The sequence below is a fragment of the Fulmarus glacialis genome, unplaced genomic scaffold, assembly GCF_000690835.1.
Source record: "Fulmarus glacialis isolate BGI_N327 unplaced genomic scaffold, ASM69083v1 scaffold14874, whole genome shotgun sequence".
In the NCBI taxonomy this organism is placed as follows: domain Eukaryota; kingdom Metazoa; phylum Chordata; class Aves; order Procellariiformes; family Procellariidae; genus Fulmarus; species Fulmarus glacialis.
In genome coordinates, this window is record NW_009206306.1 from 69,821 (window position 1) to 94,946 (window position 25,126).

The following is a 25,126-nucleotide window of genomic DNA, read 5'->3' on the forward strand; positions in this document are numbered from 1 at the left end:
AGGTACCTCATCAGCTGCACTGATATAACTGAGCACATATTTGCCCATAGTCAGTCTCTTAGTTCACATGTATGTAATCCTCCATGCATTCTCCCAAATCTTGAGTATTTGTTTCTCTTGGGGGCAGCATGAGATAATGCATAGTTGGGAGCAGAGAAATACCACTCCAGATCAAGTACCAACCACATCTCTCCATTTTTCCCTAGTTAACACTACAGGATGCAGCTTGTTTTCTTCTGGTCAAATCAAAATTGCATCTACGCTGTTGTCAGCTGTGAGACTAGAAACTACAGTAGAAAGACATGTAATAATGAATTTGCAAGATAATGAATTTTGCAAGTCATCAACAAACACTCCATAAAAATGCTTTCAGAGTCTGCCTCAGGGAAAAGACAAAAACATGTGATGGATGATACCTTGATTTCCACTGTGTTTTGCAAGCAAAAATCCACATCTAAATGCTTGGACTTGCCGCACCATTCAGAGTGACCAAAAGAATCTATTTACACACACACAAAAGTTGCAGTAAGAAGAGGGAAATAACCCATTGACCTCACTACAATAAACCTGTCAATAAACAGTAACAGAAATTCTTCACATAAAAATTAAAGCTGAAAAGAGACTGGATAAATGCAGAAGAGGAAGCTGAATAACTACTGGTTGCATTCAAGACAATACCATACAACCTGGTCAATTAAAAGAACATTTTCCCCCTCCCTCTCCACTTTCCACTATGGGAACTTTGGGAAAAAAATGTAGCTCTTGGAACAAGATTATCTATATATGAGATTTCATGGATTTAAAAGAAAATGTAGTAATTCTGAGCCACTTGATTGTCTGTTAGCATCCTGCAGCAACTCCTATGACCTGATTTAATTGATAATGAAAGAATTAGGTATTATATATTGTGGTTAGGTAAGTGGAATCATCTGATTAGTCAAGTACATTGCAAGAGAGTGCCCTTTTTACTGACCTGTACTAATCCAAGAAAGAATGCCTGCATTATTCAGAGATGTGGTCAGCATCTGAAGCAAACATATACCACAACTGACTTTGTGACCCCAGTTCCGCATCAAATGTACCCATTACACAACAGAAAGCTCACCACTTCAGGGAGAGCAAGTAAGGATCAAGTTTCATGTTTTAAAAAAAGGCTTATTGAACAAAATGGCCCTTTCTAAAAAACATCAGTTGAATAGGCAATCTGTAGAAGCTCCTTCTAGAGTGGCTTCATCAGATTGGAACTTAGAGATAAAAAGTAGAGCTTTAAGTGGCAAAGACTAGTTGTAGTTCTGAGGATCCCAAATGTTATCCCTCTTTGTTATTTATATTCTTGATATCTCACAGAGTGACAGCATTGATGTGAACCTAAAAACCTTGCATCAAAAAATTCACTGCTAGATGCGTATGTAACTCCCTGATCTTATGACTGCAGCTGAAGCCAGCAGCTGTTGATTTAATTATTTAATTGGGTCCAATGACTGCTTACCCACTGACTGATGAAATTCCTCTTTAGTGTGGTTGCTGAAGGTTGTATGCAAAAGGCACCCTAAGAAGCATCAAACTGCAAAATGAACTGTATGTGGTAATGCATATATGGAATAGAACATCCTAAATTATAAGTTCCTTTAACAACAGTGAAATAAGGCAGGGTTGGGAGTTAAGAAGCCTGAATTTTAATATCATTAAGCTGTTTTTTCTCTCTTACAGTTTAGAGTTATGCTCCTTTACTTTACTTTTCTGCATCTACAAATATAGATACAATTTTGTTTCCCAAAAGGGAGCTGGTATAAATGTGCAGCTGGTGTTACTACTCAACAAATACAAAATTAATTACTGATTATAACGACAAGTGCAAGGTTTCCATTCACTGAAATTAAAATCTATGTTCAAAACCTATGGAGGTCAAAAGCATAGTAAAAGTGAAAAGTTGGTTTTAAAGAAAGTTGTTACAAAGCATTTGGATGGACTTCTTCCCATTGAACCAACACAATGTTTTCAGCTGTAGCACAGTCCAAGCTATCACAGTATCATTTAATGAAAAGAGACGAAGATAATGCGAAAAAGTGAATGCTTATACTGAGAACACAACCAAAGATATTTTAAAGGAATGTCTGTGGTTCACTTGTGCTCTCTCCTGTAAACTCTTTGCCATACCTTGAACAGTGAGCTCTGCAGACACAGATGCCTTCCCAGCGCTGTTTACCACTGTGCACGTGTAAATTCCTGAATCAGCAAGCTGAGCATTTTGGATTTCCAAGAACTGGATGCCTGTTTTCTCAAACATGTTGAAACGCTCATTTTGCTGCAACTGAATATCACCCTGCAAATATCACAAGACACCATGAGACAGCTAGCTATTGGTAAGCGAAGGGGAGCAAGAAATTTTTTAGTAAAACATCAGGTCAAAATGTCTTTCTCCTTTCTTTTAGCCAAATTTCTTCTATGAATAATACTCAGATGGTATAAACAAAAAACCGTGTCCAAAAGTTCTATAATTCACGTCTGCATGAGGCTGTTTTTCCCTGCATTTTGCCACCCACTCATCTCAGTTTGGTTTTGGCTTTTCATTATTTACTATATCCCTACTCCTAGAAAAGTTTCTTTTCACTGGCGTGTGGGCTCAAACCAGTTTTCTGTTCATGTTTGTTCCAGGAAGTCAAACATCACACTTTTAAGCAAAAACTTCCAAGTTGGGGAGTAGTTCTCTATCCCTCAATAGCTCCTTTATCCTGTATCACTTCAGGAACTGGAAAAAATTCTGCATAAGAGGACCTCACCAGTGGCCCGGTGGGGGTGGCAGAAGGCACTAGGCATACATTAAGCGAGGCATTGCTGCAACACAGCTCCTTTGCAGTACTACACTGGAGTTAAATCAAAAGGTATGGCTTTGAGGCAGGAAAAAATGCATGTAGTTCTATGCTGTCTGTTACATAGATTAGATGATCAGAATGACAATTTTTTCCTTTAAATTCTATGAAATAATTGGCCAACACCTCATTTGTGAGCAAATCCGTGCTTTTGCTTCAGCACCAGCCATTAAAGAGGAGTCCCTTGCTATCAGCCACTGCAGCTTTTCCTATCCTAAGTTTAGGAAGAGAAAGCATACAAATCTACGATTTGTAGGGCTTTGGTCAGTAAACATTTGGGAAACACTACAGTGTTTTCAGACACTGTAATTCCTGAAGTTTCTATCAACTTATTGCTATCTGGGTGCTGTAAGTCCTATTTGAACAAAAAGAACTAGTTCACATCAGGGGTTTGGTGGTGATACAGTAGAAGCTTCCGTTCTTTGCAACTTAACAAGTAAGAAAACGGGAAAGAAAACAATAAGCAGAGTAAGACATTTACATAAAAGCTTACTCATTAGTTCTGAAAAGTGCAATTTTAATTGTTTATAAAGCTTCCATGCTGTATGGAGGGTGGTCATGTGTTGGCTCTGCACTAGCCAGTTGTGGTCCAGCAGCCATGTAAGTTCATTTCCATGATGCTGAGGCAGAACTGAAATACCTACCGCTCACCAGGACCCTGCAGCACTGTTCTGACATGACCAGAAGCATTGTGGGCCTTAGCTTGTTTGCAGCTAGCCAAAGCACATGCATGAATGCCTGTTAATCCATGCCTTATGAATAGGGATGCAAAAACATGCTTCACAACAACAACCTGCCAGTAAGACTCTGATAAAGAGCAACAACACATTTGCACTTTAAAGAGCATATAAATTATTGAAGGACAGCTTCATGGTGCTCAAAACGTGCTAAAATAATACTATGAAAGCCTAAAGAAAACCAATTTAACCAAAAGTGATGGATTGAGGATAAGTTCAAGAGAGTGGACTGGGTGTCTGCAGGCCAGCAATGGTATGACTACTGAACCTCTGAACAACACACCTGTAGTATTTTACAGAATAATATATGCAGACCTGCAAGTGTTGAAATATGGTTTTTAAGGACATAAACATGAACAGAACTCATGGAGCTGCTAATAACAAGAACTTTGCATACTTCATTTATTTGATCAGACAATGAATGCCAGATTATAGAATAATACATTATAGAAGCTGACAATCAATAGTAAAATATAAAATATAACCTCTAACAAACTGCAAAAACATGTATGAAGTAGTACCAAAGTGTAGATCCAAGCTGCTGGGTTGCTAGTCCCTACTTGCTGTTTACCATGCAGCCCTGAACAAAGAGAACTGAATGACAAATCCTGTTTTGCACTGAGTTGCATGGCTGGAAAACCTCAGTGAGTCTGGTGGGACTGGAAGCAGGCTGTTGTGTAGCAGCTGCATTGCAGACTGCCTAGACAGCCAGCAGGCCCAAAAGAACTGATGGCAGCTGGAGGGAGAAGCAAACTCTAGATGCATCCGCTAACTGAACTGAAGGAGATGTCTTTCTTAGCACTTCCACAGCAAGAAGCTGCTTGTTTTCTGAGATGTACCCTGGCATTCTTGTATTACAGACAACGAGGATAAGTCTGGAATAAAGCAGACAATGACTTGGAAGCATTTCCCTGCTCTATGAGCAGTTTTCTGGGTTTTTTGTGGTTTCGTTTTCCCCCCCAGAAAACCTGGAGACACCAGAAGAAAATAAAAGCTCTGAGAAAAGCTTATTTTTTTTTACTATACATAAGGCAACTGTCTGCTGACGGCTGAAGGGGAGCAGGATGCCAACAGAGCAGTCATATATTTGCTTTCCCAAATTAAAGAAAGTAATTGTAATTCTCTCAAATACTAAATAGTTTCAGTAAAAATGGCTTAAGCAGTGTAATATTTAATTATCACTTGAAAGCTCTCTCCTTACTAACAAAAAAAAGTGGTTGGAGATCTTGTGTATGCCCAAAGAGGGCACTAGGACTTAAGTCTTCAATGCTTTTTTAATAGTCTAATGAATTTTAAATATTGCTCATTTAAAAAGCATTTTGTAAATGACAGATGCTCACAATTCCCAATTTTAATGCAGATCTGGAGTTGACAGCTCAGGTCTCCTTTATTTTATGTCAGACACTTTTCTGCTACCACTGTTTTAGCAGAGGTCAGACTGAAGCAGTTGAACTGTTGTTCATCTGCCTTGGATTTTCTTTTTTCTTAATTTGCAAAAAATAATTTTGCATGCCAAAACCCAATCATATCTATTAATTCCTAAACAGTTAATTTTTTTTTTTTCAATTAATTTCATTTCTTTGCAAACATCGTCTTCATTCTGATGTACAGATAAAAGCCAATGTGAGTGATACAGAAAAGGCAGTTTATGACTGACATACTAACACGGAACTTAGGAAACACAGCTTAATTTTCACAGCTGTCAGAAACTCCTCTGTAACCACAGTCAAAGCATTAAATCCTTGCAAACCTTCTCTATAAAACAGAGATGATGATAATATTCACATTTCCCATTCTTTGTCTACTTCTCTTATCTAGTTAGTAAGATCTTTGGGCAAGTATATCCCATACTTGCTATTTTTATAATAGAACCTGGATCTTGTTTGGTGCTTTCAGATGATTTTTTTGTACAAATATTTTCAACAATGAGACAGATAAGGGAGAAGTTTATACTAAGAAGGAACGCTATTATCTTTTGTGAGTTTATTCAGCATAAAAATGAGGAAGTATGTATGTAAATTTGTATGTAAATTCTCACCATGATAATTTGCAGTGGCAAGTGCATTTCATCCTTTCAAGTCACAAAATTTCAAAATAGAAAGAAAACATTCATTTTTTGGGAAATCATACCTTAAACCAAGTTACTTGAGGCTGAGGTCGTCCTGTTATTTTACATGAGAATTTGCCTGTTTGGCCTTCACGCACAACAACTCTATTGGGTTTTGTAGCAAACTTGGGTGGAGACTCTCCCCAGATGCTTGGCCTATGCTCCACAGATGGCACAGTAAGTCTTCCCCTGGAAAGGCAATTGACATCCTGGTTTTACAGAAGACCTGGAAGCTGTTGTGGTTAGAGCACACTTCAGGAAGCATTTTAGACCAGGGGTCTGCCAACAAGGATATATAATTGGTGGCAACCAAGATTGTATTTAATATTTTTTTTGGCCAATGGAAGAAATGGAAATCCTGCTGATGACTGCTCTTGACTCCTTATGCAACTGAATAGTATGATGCTACACACCTTCTTCCAGCATACACATAACTCACATAACAGATCTTGGGGATAATTTCAGTTGCTTATAAGCAGAGCTGGGCAAACCAAATGAATAGGACATACTGCATGCATTTAGTTTTTCCCATTTTCTTTCTTAGTTGCCTCCTAATAGATCATTTGTGCATACTTGTTCACTGTTCACAGTTCTTTATCACGTAATTTGTTTTGACGTGGAATGCAATGACACAGTAATTTCTGATTTATGAATCAGCAACTTGTTTTTGCAACATTTCTGACATGTCCTGGTAAAGATTTTTGGTTTGGGGAAGGCTTCTATTTGGAATCTCATTCACTACAGTGTTTGCAAAGCAAACATGAAAAGGGCACAAAACCAAAGTACACCCACCCCAGGTGAATGTCTGTTAAGTGTAAATGCCCAGCTCTACTTACATGAATGGCACAGCAGGGAAATGACAAGTGGAATGAAACTAGAGTAATATCAGTGACTGCAGTCCAAAACCCTCAGTTACACAGCTATAAAACATAAAACATCGAGCAGTATTATAGCAAGGAAAAAAAAAAAAAGGTGCAACTTCGGGTCTGTTAATGTCAGAGGGAACACTTATACTCTTTGCTCTGAAGCCCTGGTACAACAAAGACATATGTTAGCAGATGGCAAATGGTGATTTCTTTTTTTTTTTAACCTTTAATTTCAAGCAAACTGAACCATTTTCAAGGCCTTCTTTTCCAGATGGCCTTTTACCACATGCAAATAAGATGTGTCAATACCTCACCATTTCTACCAGGTGTCAGATACTAACAGAGACCGCACCGCCTTAGTCCAAGGTGCTGCCAAGACATGATGGTTGCCATATAGGCAGCTTGAGGTTTCTAAGTAAGAGACGGTACCATAATGAAAGGATTTACATGGACAAGAGGACCAGCAAAAAGCCTTGGAAGAGAAGGGTGACTGTAATATGCTAAAATGGAAAACATTTCATCATATAATTAAATATCTGATAGCTTTTAATGTCATATTCCTCATGCTACCACTAAAGAAGAGTATAAATGTGTATTAAAGCAGTCTTTTAGTGACCATCTTTAGGTGGTGTTTCTATATTTATATATCTATACACATATACTAATGCATTAAAAGAAAATCAACTACTAGCTAGCCTGCAGCTTTATGGCTGTTTTCTAGATATACACAAACTGAAATGTTTTTTTTTTTTCTTTTCCCTCCTCCCTGTTCATGTAAGGCATAAACTTTCCACATCATAAAATTATTAATACTGAGTAGGAGTAAAACACATGAGAATGAAAAATGAGGACAATGACTCTAACTCCATGCAATGCAATGGATTAGGATAGTGCTTTGGAAAGTCTGAAAGTATAACAAAACCTAACAGCAACCTGTCCTTTCTAGCTTTGATTATTTAGCATGTGTGTATTTCTGTAGCACATTTGCGATACAGACATTATCATGTAAAAGCCTTCCTGATTACTCAGTTTCACTTACTATTTTCACTGTTGTAATCTCAGTTAATTTTAAAATTCAAAACATACATAAACAATATTCATATCAATGACGAAATTAAAATCTTCAGTTTTAATTATCTGTATCTGATCACTAACAGAAACATGTATTTTTGTCTACACCCAGGGTGACTCAGTCCCAGGGATATAAATCAGAAATAATTCTGCTTAAATTCAAGCTACTTATAAAGAAATGAATTCAGCTGTCGGAAGAATTAGGCCTGGGGTTTTTAAAACAGTGGCATTCACTTAATTGTAAATGCTTACGGAAGTGCAGAAAGTACATGACAGCAAGACGGCTTTTCTATGTGCCAGCATAGATGACCCCATCAACCCATTCTTGCTAACAGTTACTCCAAACTGGAACAATTCTTTCTTCTGGACTACAGTTTACCCACTGTGTTGCTTGGAAATACTTAAATTATATGTGAGAGAATGCTGATTTCCGTTGCTTTTATTTCTTACTGATGACCAGTATTTGCTCTGGCTTTATAAGGAGACTGTCAGGTCATGGAAGATGTGGGGAAGGATTTCTGAATATCAGAGAGCAGAGACAAGCCGGTGCAATATTGCAGCAGAAGAGGGTGCAATATTGCAGATACCAGCAGAATGTTCTGCTTTCAGCCAGATTAATTCCTGTCAGTATGAGGGAGCAGTAGCTATATCAAGTTGCTCATGTCTTCCTGACAGCCTTAACCATTTTGCTAACACAGCAGCTCTCGTAGCTATTCTGCTTGGGATAAATGGAGATTTGGACTTAGAGCATGTGAGTTCACAAATATCAAAGTGTTTGTTTTCAGATGTTGCTGTAGCTGGCACTGCCCTGCCTCTGAGAGCCCAGCCATTCTTGCTATCCCCATCTCACAAGTGTGAGAAATGATGCCAAGCAGTTACTCTATTCCAATGCAGTGCTGTGCAGAACTGAGTCATTAACCACCAGGCTTTGCTTTCCTCCATTCTCTCTGATTCTTGCACAGGTAAGGAGCCTTGGGGATACGTTTCCAGTGAGGAATTACTGAGAACTGGACAAGGATCCAACCCTTTTTGACTGGCCCTCAAAGTGAATCAGAGCTAAAGTAAAAATGCAAGAGGCACTTAAAATGGGGAGAAGTGGTTATTATTTAGAAAGAGTCATTTTACTTGTTTTCCTACCAAAACATATTTAGGTGTCTGTTAAACAGTATCAAAGCCAGTGGACTTCTTACCCAGGGGTTTTGGCAGTGGATGGCAGGCTGTATTTCTTCAAGGAGTTTCCTGTAAGCATAGGACAGAAAGACAGGAAGTCAGAAGTTTTGTCAAGACCATTGGGAACTACAGATATTAAAGACTATGTAAAATATGCATTTCTCCAGGTTTCAAACGTAAAGGAGGAATGCAACACCTGCAGTATAAGGTTATGTCATCTGTAGTCCAAAGTTAGGCTCTCCAATTTCAGAAACAAGTTTTAGCAGAGTTACATCTAAGCCCTGGCCTCAGTAGTAACAACACTGCAGATTATTTGTGCAAAAATATTTTTAAACAAGTGAATGAGACACTGTCTAATTTCTACAGTGCAGCAGTAATTCAAATTAAGATAGCAAAAAAAGGTTTTTGAACTCTGAAAGAGGTCTTATTTTACTTGGTTTGTTTTTTAGTCCTGTGCTAGCCCAGACTACCTTTTCTGTAAAGTGATTCTTTTTGAAGCACAATAATTCATCATGCTTGGTGGTGTGAGCAATAGGGACATGTGTGCGAAGTCGTGTAAACTCAGCGCCATCTACTGTGCACAGCATTCCTGGTAGCTTTGGCACATTAAAAAAGGGTAGTGACCTGGGGTAGATCCAGAGTGGCAGCATGAACAAACAGCTCTGATGGCTGTGAAAAAAATATTTGTTCCAGAGCCTCATAAGAATCTACATTACTGTCAGATAGGACAGCCGTGCAGGATGGAAAGACTAGATTGTGTTTCAGTCACTGATTTTTTCAAGTAGCAGTCAGCCCCACACAGATATCTTTGCTGAGAACAGAAAAGATCTGCACTTTGCTAACTTGATGCATAGAGGGATTTTTAGAATAAAGACCATGTAGTTCTTAAACCCTGAGAAATTCAGTCTTTGGGTACTGCCATGAAATTGCTTTTCAACTGTAGCAAATCCCAGGTCAGAAAAACTGATATAAAAACAGCTTTAAAAAATTCTCCACCTCCATGCAAACTGTCACTCATAAAAGTTGTCACAACTTAAAACTAGGGGGAAAAAAAGATTTTGCGTAATTTTTACAACAGAAGGCAGTAATAATCATGCCAGATCTATGCATATTTCAGTATGTACTTAGGTACTCTGAGGATATCTGTTAGAGATTTTGACTCTGAATAAACCCAAATGCTGATTGTTTCAGGACTGCTGCAGATTTTTGCTTTGCTTCAAGAATTCAACACAAAGTTGTGACCTGAGAAGCTTTGATATTCAACAGATCTCTAACATGACCAAATTGCAAAGAGACCAGCAGTACAATTGACTTCCATCCTTCCCTGGCTTTGTGTCACTCTTTACATTTTGAATTTGGCAGTTTGCAACTATCTAATATGCAGATGTTCTCTTAAAAATTCCTGGGTTTGATCTTGGCTGTTTTCCGTGTGACATTAAGCATGCAATTACAACCAGGCGTTCAGCTTAGCAAATGGAAGTATGCATCGAGAACTCCAGAAACCCATTGCCTCAGTGTGCCTATCTGGTAGGCTGTGAAGCAACCAAGATCACCACAGTTTTTACTGCGTGAGGGAAAACGCTAACTTTCCAGGCCTTTGCTTCTGTCCTGAGTGGTGGCTTCCATGAAAATTATGAAGTTTATAGAAAAGTCTTTAAAGCTAGGTCTTTTGTTACCTGGGTGTAATCATACACATCTGAAACTGAATGCACACTTTATCTCGCTATAGACATGTAGTTCCCTGCAAAATGTTTTAAACTGTGAAATGCAATTGATGAATCTTACTCTTGCACCAGTGAGAAAGCATGTGTGTACAGTTGTGATTTTAACGGGACAGTTTAACACAGCTTGTTCATTTAATTAAACTCTGTAATAATCGCAACAACAATTTAAGTATCCTCTTACCTTCCACTGTCAGTTCCACGGTCACTTGACGAACCCCACCATCATTTGCAGCCTCACAGGTGTATTTACCACCATCCCCTTCCTGTACACCTTTGATTACCAAGCTGAATATCCCCCGAATGCTGCGGTCCACAGCATAATGGTCTCCCTCTGGGACAGGATGCCCGTTTCTGTACCACGTGATCTGAGGCTCAGGGTAGCCTCTGACCTGGAAAGATGTGAGAGAGAGTGGAGAAAGAAGGCAAATATAACAGATGATGGTATTAGGAAGAAATGTTGGACATTTAGCAATGCAGTGGAAAGTTCTTGACAGAGGAGCTGTTAAACACATACTCTTTGCAAGCCAAATGGCAGAACAAAATGAAATGAAAAAACTCTTGGATAAGTCAAACTGTTAAAATCATAAGACTAGGCAGGCAGATAGATACCTACACAGAAAAGTTTCCCACTAGAATGGTTTACCTGCAGAAGCATAGTGATGGTGCCAATGAAGAATCCCGGCACCTGGGTCCCCATTGTTCAGAAACTCAAGGGCAGTAGTGCTACTCTACCTCTAAGTATGCAAGATTGCAAGGTATCTAGATCAAAAATTTCTAGCATGGTTGCCAAGGATTAGGTTTATATTGTAAATCTGTATGGAGCCATCTAGTTTTCAAATGTGCTGAGATATGGTAGTTCCTGACAATATACAGGCAAGAAATGCAGACACATACCAAATTTTGTCTTGATCTTTAAAAGCAAAAGATAAGGAGTTGCAATTTGAGAAAGTGTCATTAAGTGTCATTCTCATGTTATGGTGGTAGGGGGACTATAAAGACCTAGACATATTCACATAAACACACTGCTCGACTTAAAGAGTTTTGTGGTCTGCTGGTAGCCCAAGGAAGAGTTTTCTACAAAATGAACCAGTCCTGTGCTCATTAAATAGCAACCATATTAATATATCCTTGCCTGCTATGGCATTAATAACACCTTCAGATTTGCAGGCAGATTCTTAGCTGGTATAACTGAGAACGGAGTTACTGATTTCAACTGAGCTGTTGAAACCTGCTGAGGATCTGTGCCTCATAAAAAAATGGGAAAAGCAGACATACACCAGTTTCCACCAAACTCCTCAGGCAAAGGTTCTTCCTCTGCTTTATGAGAGATGCCATCCTCTTTGAAGGTCGCTTTAGTATGTGTTAACTGTTAGCACACTTCCCCAGTCATCATAACAACTCCTGATTACAGTATTTCCCCTTCTTTCCTATTCCCCCACTCTGATATGTTAGCTCTCCATCTTCCGACTCTTTGATCCTTTGCCTACATGTTATGAAGTAACTGAGTGGATCAAGATGAGCTGGGATGAGTAATAGTTGTGGCTGTGTTTGCTCACTGGGAAAGGAGCAATGTTGCATTTTGAACTACGTTATCAAATCTTGGCAACTGAACAGGAAGTCCCTTCAGCCTCCAGGTGGGCAAAATATTGATGATCTGTCTTGATTTGAAGAAGGCTTGGTTGTGGCTTGCACAAATTCCTCCCAATGTTCTCCTCTCAGTTTCCAATCCACATTTCAGCTCTGCTTTCTTTTGACTGCACAGCACTTACTTTCCAAATTACAATCTTCAGCCAACCAACCTTACCCATTCTTAGGTTCTCTTCTTTCAAAACCTTTCATTTTTAATCCAGCCCCACCTCACTCCAGCTGGGTTTCTCATCTGTTGGAGCTTAACCTACAGCTGTCAGAAATTTTTCTCTTTCCTTTAATTCCTTGGGTATCAGTTCAGACAAATTAATTTTGCCAGTGATGTGGTGACCTCTTCTTCCTGGCACTACTTACGTAATATATAGAGAGAGGACATTAATGTTTGCCAAGAGCATGAATATGCTGAATAAGCTGGAGAAACTTTCCACTTCTGGTACAAACTTCTCAAATTCTTTCTGAGTCTATCTTTACCTAAGTAAGAGCCATGTTCTATGAAGAATACATTGTGGGATCCTGCACAATGGGGAGTTGATTGCTGTTTAAAAATACCACAGCATCTTTCTAAAGCTCTTTGCGGCCATGCCTTTTCTTTCCTGTGCTTTCTGAAAAACAGCAGCTCCCACTCAACCATGCCCCCTAACACTACTCCAGATATTGGTTTAGAGCTTACTCAGAGGGCAGGCTCCCAGGAATATCTTTCTCAGCACATCTCATTTTCAGAAAAAGGGAGTTGTGAAGCATCAATATGAGATTTTTACAGTAGTGTAACTCTTGTTAGTTGATAATATGCTCACTGGTACAGAAAGTGACTTGTACCAAAGAACTGTTTCTTACTATTAACTTGTCAATGCCCTCCTACCTATCTTTTCATTTTAATTTAAGAAACGAACAGAGAGATTAAGTGATTTACCCAAAGCCAGAGAGTATAACAGAATGGAGTTTCTACCTCTCGTTTTTGCTTCACTGGATATTAAGGTTTCCTTGAATTTGAAATATTTGAGGCAAAATGGCTTAGAAAATGCTATTTCAAGTAATACAATACAGTAAAATGACAGAATAGTGTTTGAATTGGTGTGAAGAAAGAACCACCTTTTCAGTGCATTACATCACAACCTCTTTACTAACATTAGTCTAGCCACATCTGTTTATAGCTGCTGAGATTCTGGCCTGTGAATACAAGTCATCAATTACACGTCACCTAATATATTTACTATTTTTTCCAGTTCACAATCATTCCTTCTGGTGTTTTCTTCTATGTATTGTTCAAGCCAGGTCCAAAGCTCCCAAGCATAAACCTTCCATCACTTATCCCAGGGAACAATTGGAGTTGAAGCAACGGGAAACACCTTCCTTCCATTTTTCTTTTTGTTTTATCATATTTTTAAGTCCCTCTTGGACCACACAAGGCCATTTTTACCTGACCCCTTGAGTTCTGGTAGACCATTATACATGCCCTTCCAGTATCACATGGCCGAGCCTACATTAAGTATTTTTCCATTTCTTCCATGTGTGTTTATTTTATGCTTGCTATGTCTGTATTATTTTGTTCATCCACACCTCTACACTGAGGAAATGCCACACAGAAAATTACAAACACAGACGATCAGCATGCCATTTCCTTTCAAAAGGTTGAGTCATTCCCTTCCCAAACTCTGTATTTTTTCTCTTTCATTTTTTGTCAAAAATGAAATGATGGGAAAGCAGGAGTTTACAGAATTGTTCTGTTGCAAGGATTTATTTCAGGTTTGGGTTTGGAATGTGTTTCAAACTGAGCCAGCCCTCTCCGAAATACATAGTCTTGCCATAAAAGTGTCAGGGACCCTTAAACGAATCACTGGTTACTAAGTTTTGATCCTAATGGATCAATTCCAGAACTGCAGCAGGTTTTATATTCCTCCCTAACCTTTCCAGAGCTCACTAAAAACATCTGCCTTGAATAAATCCACAGCAAAGAGAAATTTATCTGCTTATTTAATGCCCAGCAGAGAAGGCTATAACCTTTATTTACAGCTTGGCCTGTGTGAGTATTGCCAGTCCCAGTGAGGCTACAGCTTTTCTTTACCTGCTCTACAACACTAACAAGTGGAAAATTGACAGCAAGCAGCAAATAACCGTTGTATTAGCACAAACATGAGTTTTGAGTTTTTGTCTGGACCCATCAACCGCTTAGAGTCTTCCTGGAAAAATCTGCTAAGGTAAACCAGGCCTTCTGCTCCATGCATCAACACAGCAAATGGGAAGAGCTGAAAGAGAACCTGTTGCCTGTGAAACTTCCAGAGTTAAGATTCAGTTCTACATCTACGTCTGGGGGAATGCTATTGAAAAAGGATGGCACTAGATTCCCAAAGAAAAGAAATAAGGAGAAAAAATACAACAAATCTATTGAAGCTGTACACTAAAGGATAGTATTATTAAAAAATGTGCTGCTACAAACTAGTCCCCACTGTCACAAACCTAAAGGCATTCAGTGACCACCAATGCCAAATATATTCAGTGAGCCTTCTTCTTGTTTGAAAGCGCAGGAAAGATTTTCTAAAACTTGGCCTATATCTATGCTTTGTAAAAGAGCTGTTTATATACCAATTTCAAAAAAACATAGGTTTGTCTACTTAAATGCATCACAGTTGCAGTAGCAGTTTAGGGCAATGAGATGCACTCTTTTGGCTCATGCTTTTAACTTCAAAGTCATATCCTGCTTTGTAATAACTGTTGCTGGCTCCAGTGAGGTTAACAATGAACACAAACCCACAGCACCCAAAATGAGTCAGCCGTAAGTGACAATAAACCAAAGTGTAAGTAACTGTGAAACACTGATGGGGTGTGTACTATTCCTAAGTGTTGCTCACTTTGACAGTAATACCTTCAGAATACTGGAAATGATGGCAAACATTACATGACGTATTGTAGCATTACGTTTATACTGGCTGAGGTGTTCAGTGCTTGACGTTAAGGACTAGATAAATGTCCTGTGTTGCTGCTCAAGGTCACATCAACAAACAAGCAATGAGATCAGGAAGAAAACAGCTTTCAAAAAGATGTCTTCATTTGCAAAATCTCCCTAAATTACATCATATATAGACAGGCACATCAAAAGCTGTACTAAGACTGGCAATGATACAACTGTTATGAAGTTGCTATTCGAAATAACTCCCCTCATAGAGATGATTTCATATGCTGCAATATGAATTCCACTAATGACTAAAATTCCTCTCAAGAGACAATCCTTCTCCCATGAAGTCAGAATTTAAAAACATCCAGATTCTGTCAGCACATAGCGTTCGGTTGTGTTGCTATTTCTGTAGACTACCTCTGCCTTTAATTCTACAAAATCCAGAATTAAGACCTATGCATGTAAAGTATTCAATCATTGAATAAAAGAATCAGTTGTATTTGGGTGGTTCAATCCATCTAAAGAAAATTGATTTTGAATTTACCTTTGAAAGACAGAAATATTGCCTATTCAACTTTTTATACTTCACACGCTATTTAAAATATAGCTTTCAACCCAATTTGTACACCTTGCTGCTTTTTGAGGAAGGTTGTCCCCTTTGTAGGCTGTTAAAGAATAACAGGGTATAGTAAGTAGTATTTAACATCCTAAAATAAGCAGGTTTGCTGCTCCTGCAGCTAAGTGACACTGCTTTTTGACACCTGGTTCTCAGTGAGAAGAACTTGGTATCATGACTGCCCATTTATATTTGAGACAGAAAAATACAGAATATACTTCTTAGAGAAAATATATGGAAGTTTTTGTTGTTTTAATTAACGTGCATTGTTAAAGGGTTATGCAAAAATAGACTTTTCCACTTGTCTTGAGACTTTTAGGGATATGTAGCCCTTAAGGCTTTTAAAAGTGATGCTCTTAGCCTGTATCTCATTCATTGCAACACAGAGAAATAATTTTTTAAAACCCCTGGTGGTTAGTAGTGTAGCTAGCACATTTATAGTTAGACTGTAGTGTCTGGAAGCATTAAAACATCATGAAAACAAAGTTTGCATGACCTGGGTAACAAGTCTTACAAGAAGAATGGCAGGAATGAGAAATGTTTTCTAATGCATAAACGTACCTGCAAAGCAGAAGAGAATAGGACAAACAATAGACTTTTAAGAGAAATTGGCCAGTGGGTTGGTAGATGATGTCTGACAGCAGTGACCTCCTTTAGAAGAACAGCAGGTGTTTTGTTTATTTGGCTGCCTGCCTATCTTAACATTAAGGAATGCCAGAGAGAGAGGTAACTTTTCGAGAAGGGTTTGTAGCCTATCCTCTGTTCCATGTCCACCTTCAACCAGTAACCAGTCATTTCTGGGAACTACATCTCAGAAAAGGCCACAGAGATAAGAAGTTGCAAAGGGATAAAAAGAGGATAGCCTCAGTTATAGTTGCCAGATGTTACCATTGAGCTCCAAAGTGTATGCTTTGGACATATCATTAGAAGTCATACCAGAAGGAGATGTCAAGGGAGATGTGGAAAACCACTCAGAATATCTGACAAACTTTGATTTTTATTCTGCTGCCTGCAAACAAAAGCCTCACACAAAAAAAGAAGGGACTGGGCCTAGCAAAAACTCATTACTAGCAGGGTGTAAACTGCTTGCACCTTTTGCAAAACTTAGAGTATTGATCCATCAGAGTGTATCAAGAAAGCAGCAGAAGAAATGCGATTAAGTAGCATGACAAATTTTGTAATTCTACTCAAAGAAGTGAAGATATAGGAAAAAATGTATAGCACTTACACTTGAAATGAGGTAAAGACTGTATAGTGTACCTCTTCTTCCAATGTCTAGGTATCAGCAAAAATGGAATATTCACTTTATTGCAAGTTATGTATTAGATGGGCTCATCTGAAGGTCATACAGTTGAAGGCTCTCATGCAGCCCCAAGAGATTCAATCCAGACAGTAACAGCTGTTCTGTAGATGTGGCTCATCCTAGGTCCTACAAAAAAAGAGGTGTTTCCTATAGTCATCAGACTCTAGCCAGTGTCCTCTATCTTCCTTGAATCAAGAGCCAAGAGTTTTTGAATCTGGACCTTGATCAAAAGACTTGAGAGGGGAATGAAGTACTTGAGAGCAAACTTAGCAGAGGATGCTGAGAACTGGATACACCGTAACACAAGCTCTGTCCGTGTGGATAGAGCTGTGCTCTCTAACAAGAAAAAAAGCCACTTCTTGTTGTAATAGTTCATACTGATGTGAACTCTTAATGTCAGTCTTAGGAAAAAAGTACTGCAAAACTGTGGAGACTACAACATGAACATTGTGAATACAACCCCACCTAATAGGTGGTATATTTTTAATTAAAATTAAAAATTTTAATTTTTTTGGTTAGTGCAGGTGGGAAACATGGTTCTGGGCAGTGCAGCTCTTTTTGTAAGTCTTGTAACAAAGCTTCTGTTAGGCTTAAGCTGCAGTTTGCTTTAACAAATGAACAGCAGATGTTCTTGATAAAGGAAAGTGGACATGATACATTGTTAAGCTCCTTTTGAGACTTTAAACACACACAAACCATATCTAAAGAATAGTTTATCCATTTTAAAAGCTTGCTTCTAAAACAGAGAACTTGCCTGGCAAGGTTAAACATGAAAATGTTAAATATTTGGAGACTTAGCTATGACCTTGCAAACAAAGCAAATAACCTACCTCTTCTACGGAGCAGTCTAGAATCTATAATTGCCTCATTTAAAGCAAAAATGGAATACATACCAGGACTAAACATAGCTCACTTCAAAGCATTACCTATTGTACGTAAAAGAAACAATAATGGTCTTTCTGTAAACGTTGCGTATGTTTTCGTTTAAGTGCTGAACTCTGGTACACTACATCTGGTGTTTAGGTTTCTTGTTCCACATGCACACAGTCCTCATAAATTAGTTCTTTGGGCATAACCTTAACTGGAACACAACTCTGAAGATGTAAGTCTTCACAACTGGTGTGTGCAATTATCTGTTTCTTCTCCCAAATGGTGTGGAGCAGGGAAAGAAAAATGACAACACAGGCCTTCAAGCAGACCGTTGTCTTGCAAAAAAACCAACCAAACAAACAAACCAAAAAACGAACCAAAACCAGCAACAATAAAAAAAAGAATCAAAAGTAGAAGGTAGAATCAAACACTTGCAAAGCACCACCAAATGCTACAACTCGTTCTTCAGGCAGCCATCCCTGGCAATCACTGCATTCTGTTCTTAGGCAATCTCAGACCATACATAATTATGATGAACTCCTTCTCAAGGTTTCACCTATAGTAGTTTCAAACGATACACATTTCGCTTGATTCTCATTTGTGGCAATGAAAAGGAAACCTTTGCTGAATGGAACTCCTTGATATTGCTAATGTTAACACCGTGACTGAAGAAAATCTCATATTCTTTTAGTCTCGAGTAGAAAGATCATATGCCGCAGCACTAACATAGAAAGGCTGCAAGATTTGTCATTGTCCCGTTTGCCCTGATGAGACATACGGAATAATTACCTGGAGAGGCAATTCATAGAATTCAATGCAAAGGTAAGGAGACCCAGAAGGTAAAAAGAGACTTAGCACTTTCTTTCTATTTATTAAAAGCTGTTCCTTTAAAACTATTCTTTCAGTGCAACCATTAGTGTGCCATATGAAGTTTACCTCTTCCTAGTCCCATGGAAAGACCTATAGCCCAATTTCAGAAGATACTGAGTAATGTGTAGTTTTCACTGACTGAAAACATGATAGCGAGTGCTGAGCACTTCTGGCTCACTTTGACTGCTGTACCCAACTATGGGGATATGAATGAAAAACAGCATACTTTAGTTTATCTTTAAAAGTCCAATAAAACCCCCATAATATAATAAACCTACACGAACCAAATTCAGATTATGGATCCTGGATCTAATCTGTAGATCATAGGATACAACTATGGAATTCAGATGAGACAGAAGCTAGGGGAAAGTAAAGAGTTCAAGGATTCTCTAAATTTTCACACGAGAGACCCTTTCACAGAGTTTCACTTTGCTGTCTGGCAATGTGCTCCTGTTTCTGCAGGAGCTTGGCAAAAAGTCCATTCATCCTAGAAAGTGTGGAATGATTAGATCACGTGGAAGAATAACTTTCTGCCACGTTTCTGTGCTTATACCCTCCCTGACACCAGTACTGACAATCTAGAATTCTGTAGCAAAAAGACAAAAGTTTATCTTACACAAAATTCTTTGACTCTGTTGAAAACTCATTAGATCTTGCTTCATTAACTCTGCAATGCTCCATTTGGCTGGAAGCATGCTTTCAGTTCAGATCATAAACCAATGCTGGCATTACATGCATGCTACTTAGATAATCTAGAAGAAACATATGTAATTAGGTCTAGTGAACTACTAGCGCACTTCACAATTCCTAATTGTCTAAGTAGGAATTCAGGTACTCAAGGACAAAACTTCCATCTTAAAATGCATAAAGAAACATGCACACAGAAAATGCACACACAAACACAGCCATTATGGTGGTCATGCGCAAAAGATGTTACAAGAAAGGAAAGGTGCCCAAAACAGTAATGCACTGGAGAATTCATGAAAAACAGCAAGCTTCTTTGTAAAGAGAACACTTTGGACCCTACATTTCTGTGAAGCTTTACAGAAATTATACAAATAAACCTGGTTTGGATTTTGCATCTGAAAATGTTAAGTTATGAGATGGTCACAAAACCAGATTTACTTCATGCATATAGTGGGAATTTAGAGAACAGCCAGAAGTTACAGTACAAGCCTGAGCGAGTGCAGTACCTTAGTACATCATTAGGGCAGGCTTAGGTGGGCCTCCCAGACTGCGTGCAAGGCACTGTCTGTTTTAACCTTGTTATTTGACATTTTACTTTGGGTTCCTATTTTTTGTATTTTGGAAAAAAGCAAATGAACATTCTTTATTCACTTCCATGTCATTCATGATTGTATAAACCTGTTTCAAATCCTTATCTATTTGTATTGTTCAAGCTGAAGAGCCCTTGTTTTTTAATCTGTGCTTGTACTAGGAGCCATGAAATACCTCTGATAACCCTTGTCAAATTTTCTGTCTCTTTTCTAGCCTGACATAAGGACAGATCAGAACTGCATGTAGCATCCAAAATGTGGGAACCCACAGATTTCTAGATTGACACAGCAGACTGTTGGGGTTTTTTTCTTTCCAAATTTTTCTTAACACTATTTGCTATTTTTCCCACCTTGAGCTGGTTAGTCAGAGAGCTGTTCAGGGCAAGATCTCTCTTTTGAATAGTAATACCTAATAAAAATTGAACTAAGGATATTTTATTTTTCTACTTTGTACTCTTCAATGCCAAATAGCATTTGATGTTTTATGGTGCAGGCACTGAACAGAAAGAGATCCTTTTGCAGATTGCACCCCACAAATTTTAGTTTTGACTCTTTAAAGTAGTTCTGCATTATCTGCAAATTTTGTTATCTCACTATTCAACCCCTTTTTGCAGATTGCAAAGGTGCTGAACACTACACATACTACCCCTGTTCTTAGGGGAATCAGCATTTATAGTACTCCCAGCAGGGAAGAATTTATGACCTATCCATGGAAGACATGGTCTGCTAACTGAAAAGCAGACAGCAGCTGCAGATCATTTCTTCTTCAATCTTCTACATTTAATCATATTTTTTTGTAAAACTCAGTGTGGAGAGTTCCCAGAGGCGCACGGAGTATTGGCTTTATGCTCAGTCACCAGAGTATAGCTGTTTGAATAAAGCATTGCTTTCCCAGGTACCGTAACATCTACAAGTCTATTTGTCCTAAATTATTTCTTAAGGACTCAAGTGGAATTTCAGCACAGCACTGGGTGTCAAGCTGCTTTGAATTTATTTAATTCCTAAGTTCAAACACCAGCCCCAATTAACATAGCTCTTAAGAAAATGCTTAAGCCCTACTTACGTCTTTTGGAATTAATCACATGCATAGGTGCTTTTCCTAAATTAGATTTTATTTCATTTAAAGAATAAGTTTAAATTTATTGCATTTAAAGTAACATTGTTATGGGAGTCTTCAGACAGCCCAAATATAACCTGAAACATCATTCAGATGAAACACAGAACACTATCTAGGTGGACTCTACCGTTTCCAGTATAGTGGACATGAGGGGAACACACTGTATAGAGAAACACATTTCTGTGTAGCTATAATGTCAATCAGCAAGTGAATCAGGGGTTGTAAACCTCTGTTACACTAATGGGGGCATTTTCACACAGGTGTTGCAGTCTCAGAGTGGCAGTGGTTTTTTGATGGAGCTTTAATAAATCGTTCTACCAGCAGCAACATCTGCCTTTTTACTTTCCCGATGTTGTAGGCAGCTGACCTCTTGCCATTAAGCACATGAGGAGAGTTTTATGCAAACCACCCATATAGCTCACCTGGACCTTTTTTTCTGCAAATACAAATTTTCTGAACTTAAGATGGGATTATAAGTAGACTGAATCTCTGTCCATGTTTAGATCTATATTTATATTTAGTCATTGTCAATTTTCCCCCTTTTAAAAAGTTTGTCTAGGTTGGCCAATCAAAAGAAGTCAGATGCCATAAAACTTGGAAAAAGTCTAGGAGAAAGCTTAAGCTATTTCCCCCATTGCCACCCAGATGCTGTCCTGGCTCCCTCCTACTCCCTTGTAGTCGTTGCACATTTTTATGAGTTACACTGGCACACAAAGATGACAAGGTCCCTGCAAAGTGGTGAAATTCTGACACTTTGTCAAAAGAGGAGTGTGCAGGATACCAAGTTATGTATAAACTGAAGACAATTTCAGTTCCAAAATAGGTAGTTGGCATGTGGGAAAGCATCGCTCTGACTTCATAGCTGAGGATCTGAGACATGGAGACACTTGGAGACTTTGCTCACACTAAAAGGAGGTTAGCTTTCCATATTTAGTAATTTAGATCAAATAATCTGACCATATTTCCTCCTTGCCAACAAATTTGCTATCGCAGCAATCAATGCAAAGACTGAACTGAAATTGCAGCACAGGAGTGCAGCTGCTTTTCTCACCCTGAATAATGACCGAAGCCATCAACATCATATTAATGTGTTTGTATACAGGTATCAAAGTAACAGTGAAGAGAGTCCAGACAGAATAGGTCCAAAGTCTTGGCAGCAAAACGAGAAGCATGTAAAATAGCGTTACAAATAAGAGAATGTTAACTCACCACCATAGCAGAACGTGAGCAACATAATAAGATACGACTTTCTCAGCTCTCAGTAACTTCAATACTGCCATACAGCTCTGTGGAATAGAAGTGTCTGTAGAAGGGGCCAAAAAGATTTCAAAGGCAAGGGCAAGCACAAGAGCTCTCAACAAAATAGGGAAGATAAACTTTGCAGCCCTTCCATCAATTTTAATGAGAATTTTCTCTGCTTCTGAGTCTCTCCTTAAAGGAAAAAAAAAAGGCGAACTGCAAAGAGGAAGCTTTCTTCCCATGGACCAACTGATGTTAAGGCCTTTTAAAAAGTGCTAAATTTTATGAGCTGCTGAATAGTTTGAATAGCTTAAAATGCCAAAAAATGCAAAGAAATAGCTGACCTGTATGTGTGATTATGGATCATTTAGGATTATGCAGTAAGAATGTAAATGAGTTCAAAGGGAAACAACTGTGGCTGCTGAATGGAAGTAAGGCTTTTGCTAATTGTTCCACATAGCCCAGTAAGCCCCTAAAATGTGCTCTCTTTCCCAAAAAAACTTTGGTGATTCTGAATCAAGATGTCTATCAAATATTACTAAATGAAGCAGCTGCTTTAAGTCAGTAGCAATGAGTTTAGGAGCATGCCAGAAGTTTCCTGATAGCACCAGTGTTCATTTCAGAGCAGCAGCAATCTTTGCTACAGAAAACAAGATTTTGAAAAATCAGACCAGACTTTCACTGTGTTGCAAGAGCTGTCAGAACAGGAGCAGTTCATTCATTTCCACTTCAACAGGACAGCCTGATTTACTGTGTTTGCTGCTACTTTTGTTCATAAATTTGATTTGGCAGCACTAGAAGAAAGGCTGAAACATAAAAGTTAAACACAATAAAAATAAATTGTTGGGAAACTGTCTCCCCTCTTTCCACCACAAAAAGCTTAGCTTTTAACACTTGACAAAGATTTTTACTTTCAGTTGTGAATTCTTCATTCAGTAACAATTCAGAAAGGTGGATAAAGATTGTTTAGACCAAGCACAAGCACTAGGAACCCCCCTGAGAAGTACAGGATGAAATTAACACCAACATTTTGCTCTGTCATTAGCAAAATGTGTGTATGTCCCCACTTAGAAGGAAAACTGTAAACTTTTAGCTGTCTTATCTCACAGAACTGATCATAGAATCCAGACAATTTGAGCCACACCTTGAGACTGGGACATCATCAGGGTCAAAAACTCTGCTGATACCACACAAAAAAAGCAAAACAGCGTCAATTATTTTCAGAACAACAATCCCTTCATAACAATAATATTTGGGGTTTGAATTGGCAGTCACTTTTTAAAGACGACAATCCACTCTGTTTCTTTCCTTTCTCAACAGAATGATTATCATTCACTGTAATAACACTTGCAAAAAACTAATTTTTCCATTGCATATTATTTGTGGAAGACTGAAAGATTTTTTTTTTTTTTTTTACTTACCGATGAGAAATTTCTGTCTTAATAGGATGTGAATTTATTTTACACATCACAGAATACTAGTGGCCCTATCCTCTTGTAGGAGCTATGCCACTGACCAAAAGAGCTTCATGCTTTCCTAGCTTGGGGATGCTGTTCTTAGGATTCAATATCAATACATGCTATCAACAGGTAAGGAATCTCCGTAAATTTCCATGTGCACACACAGTATGCATGACCTACTGTGGAAAATTAATAAAAAAAGAAAACACTTTCTTTCTGTGCCCAAAACACACAGCTACTGGAAAAATATGTTTGGAGCTATGAAATTAATAATTAAGGGCAACAATTCTCATCTGGAATGTAAGGTGGTAACAAAAACTCTTTGCTCTGAATGAACATGCCCAGACTTTATCAATTTCCAGCCAAAAAAGATTTATTTCCTGCAATTTAGGAGTCTGGCAGCGGCCACAGAAAACGCTAAAACTGGATTTTGTTGCTGAGTTGACTGCACAGTTGCATGTTCATTTCAAGACTGTCTGCTGATAGTGACGAATGCTGCTGGCAAAGGCAGTGCTCTGAATAGCTTATAACAATTCTCCTCAGTTATGTGTACTGCTTCATTGTTAATGCTACTTGGTAGGGCTGGCAAGCACACCGGGCATGAAATGTCATTAGTTTTAAATTTCATTAAAAAGTAGAACTGATGTGATTACAAAGACGTATAAAATGCAATGTTGGATTGTGAAGATATGAATACATTAGACTGCCTAAACATCTAGCATTTCCTGTTGCATTGTTTATTCTGCTATGTGCAACTTATTGCTATGCATTAAATAATTAAGACTTCCATACATAAGCCTATTGCAAAACATCAACTGCTTATTAGCAACTGTCAGTGATGTTTTTATCCTGTAATAATCTGTAAAATCTATAAGCTTTCCAGGCTTCACACATATACTTTTTAATAACAGTTTAGCAGAGATAACTCATACAGTACAATATACAAACTGCTGTGTTTAAAATAAAAATAAAAATCAAGGGCTGAGCAACAACTGTTTAAAAGAAAAAACCCTCAAAGCACTAACTGAAATACTAACTATAAATTGATGTGGCTATAAATTTCTAGTTCAACAGTTCAGAATAAATATTTATAGACATGCTGAGTTCAAGAGAAATTTTGTGGGCTCGCCTCTTCTTTCTAATGCTCTCTCAAAACTAAAATTGCTGTGATCTTGGTAAGAGCAACACACACGTGCACTCAAAAATAGCTACATTTGTTTAGATTGTGGAAAAAGTGCTTACTCTGCATATGCTTTCAATAGAGCTCCACTTAACTGCAGTTGCTGGCATTC

General features: G+C 38.3%; 1 protein-coding gene across 1 annotated transcript in view; it reads right to left on the reverse strand.

Moving 5' to 3' along the window:
* LOC104075263 (myosin light chain kinase, smooth muscle) overlaps positions 1–25,126 on the reverse strand; it is a 95,555-nt gene that overhangs the window by 57,304 nt on the left and 13,125 nt on the right. Inside the window, exons 2-5 of the mRNA XM_009575705.1 lie at positions 10,727–10,934; positions 8,842–8,890; positions 5,738–5,903; positions 2,158–2,323 (exon numbers count right to left, since the gene is read on the reverse strand). Of these exons, the coding sequence (XP_009574000.1) occupies positions 2,158–2,323; positions 5,738–5,903; positions 8,842–8,890; positions 10,727–10,934 (589 nt within the window). The remainder of the gene's footprint in view (positions 1–2,157; positions 2,324–5,737; positions 5,904–8,841; positions 8,891–10,726; positions 10,935–25,126) is intronic.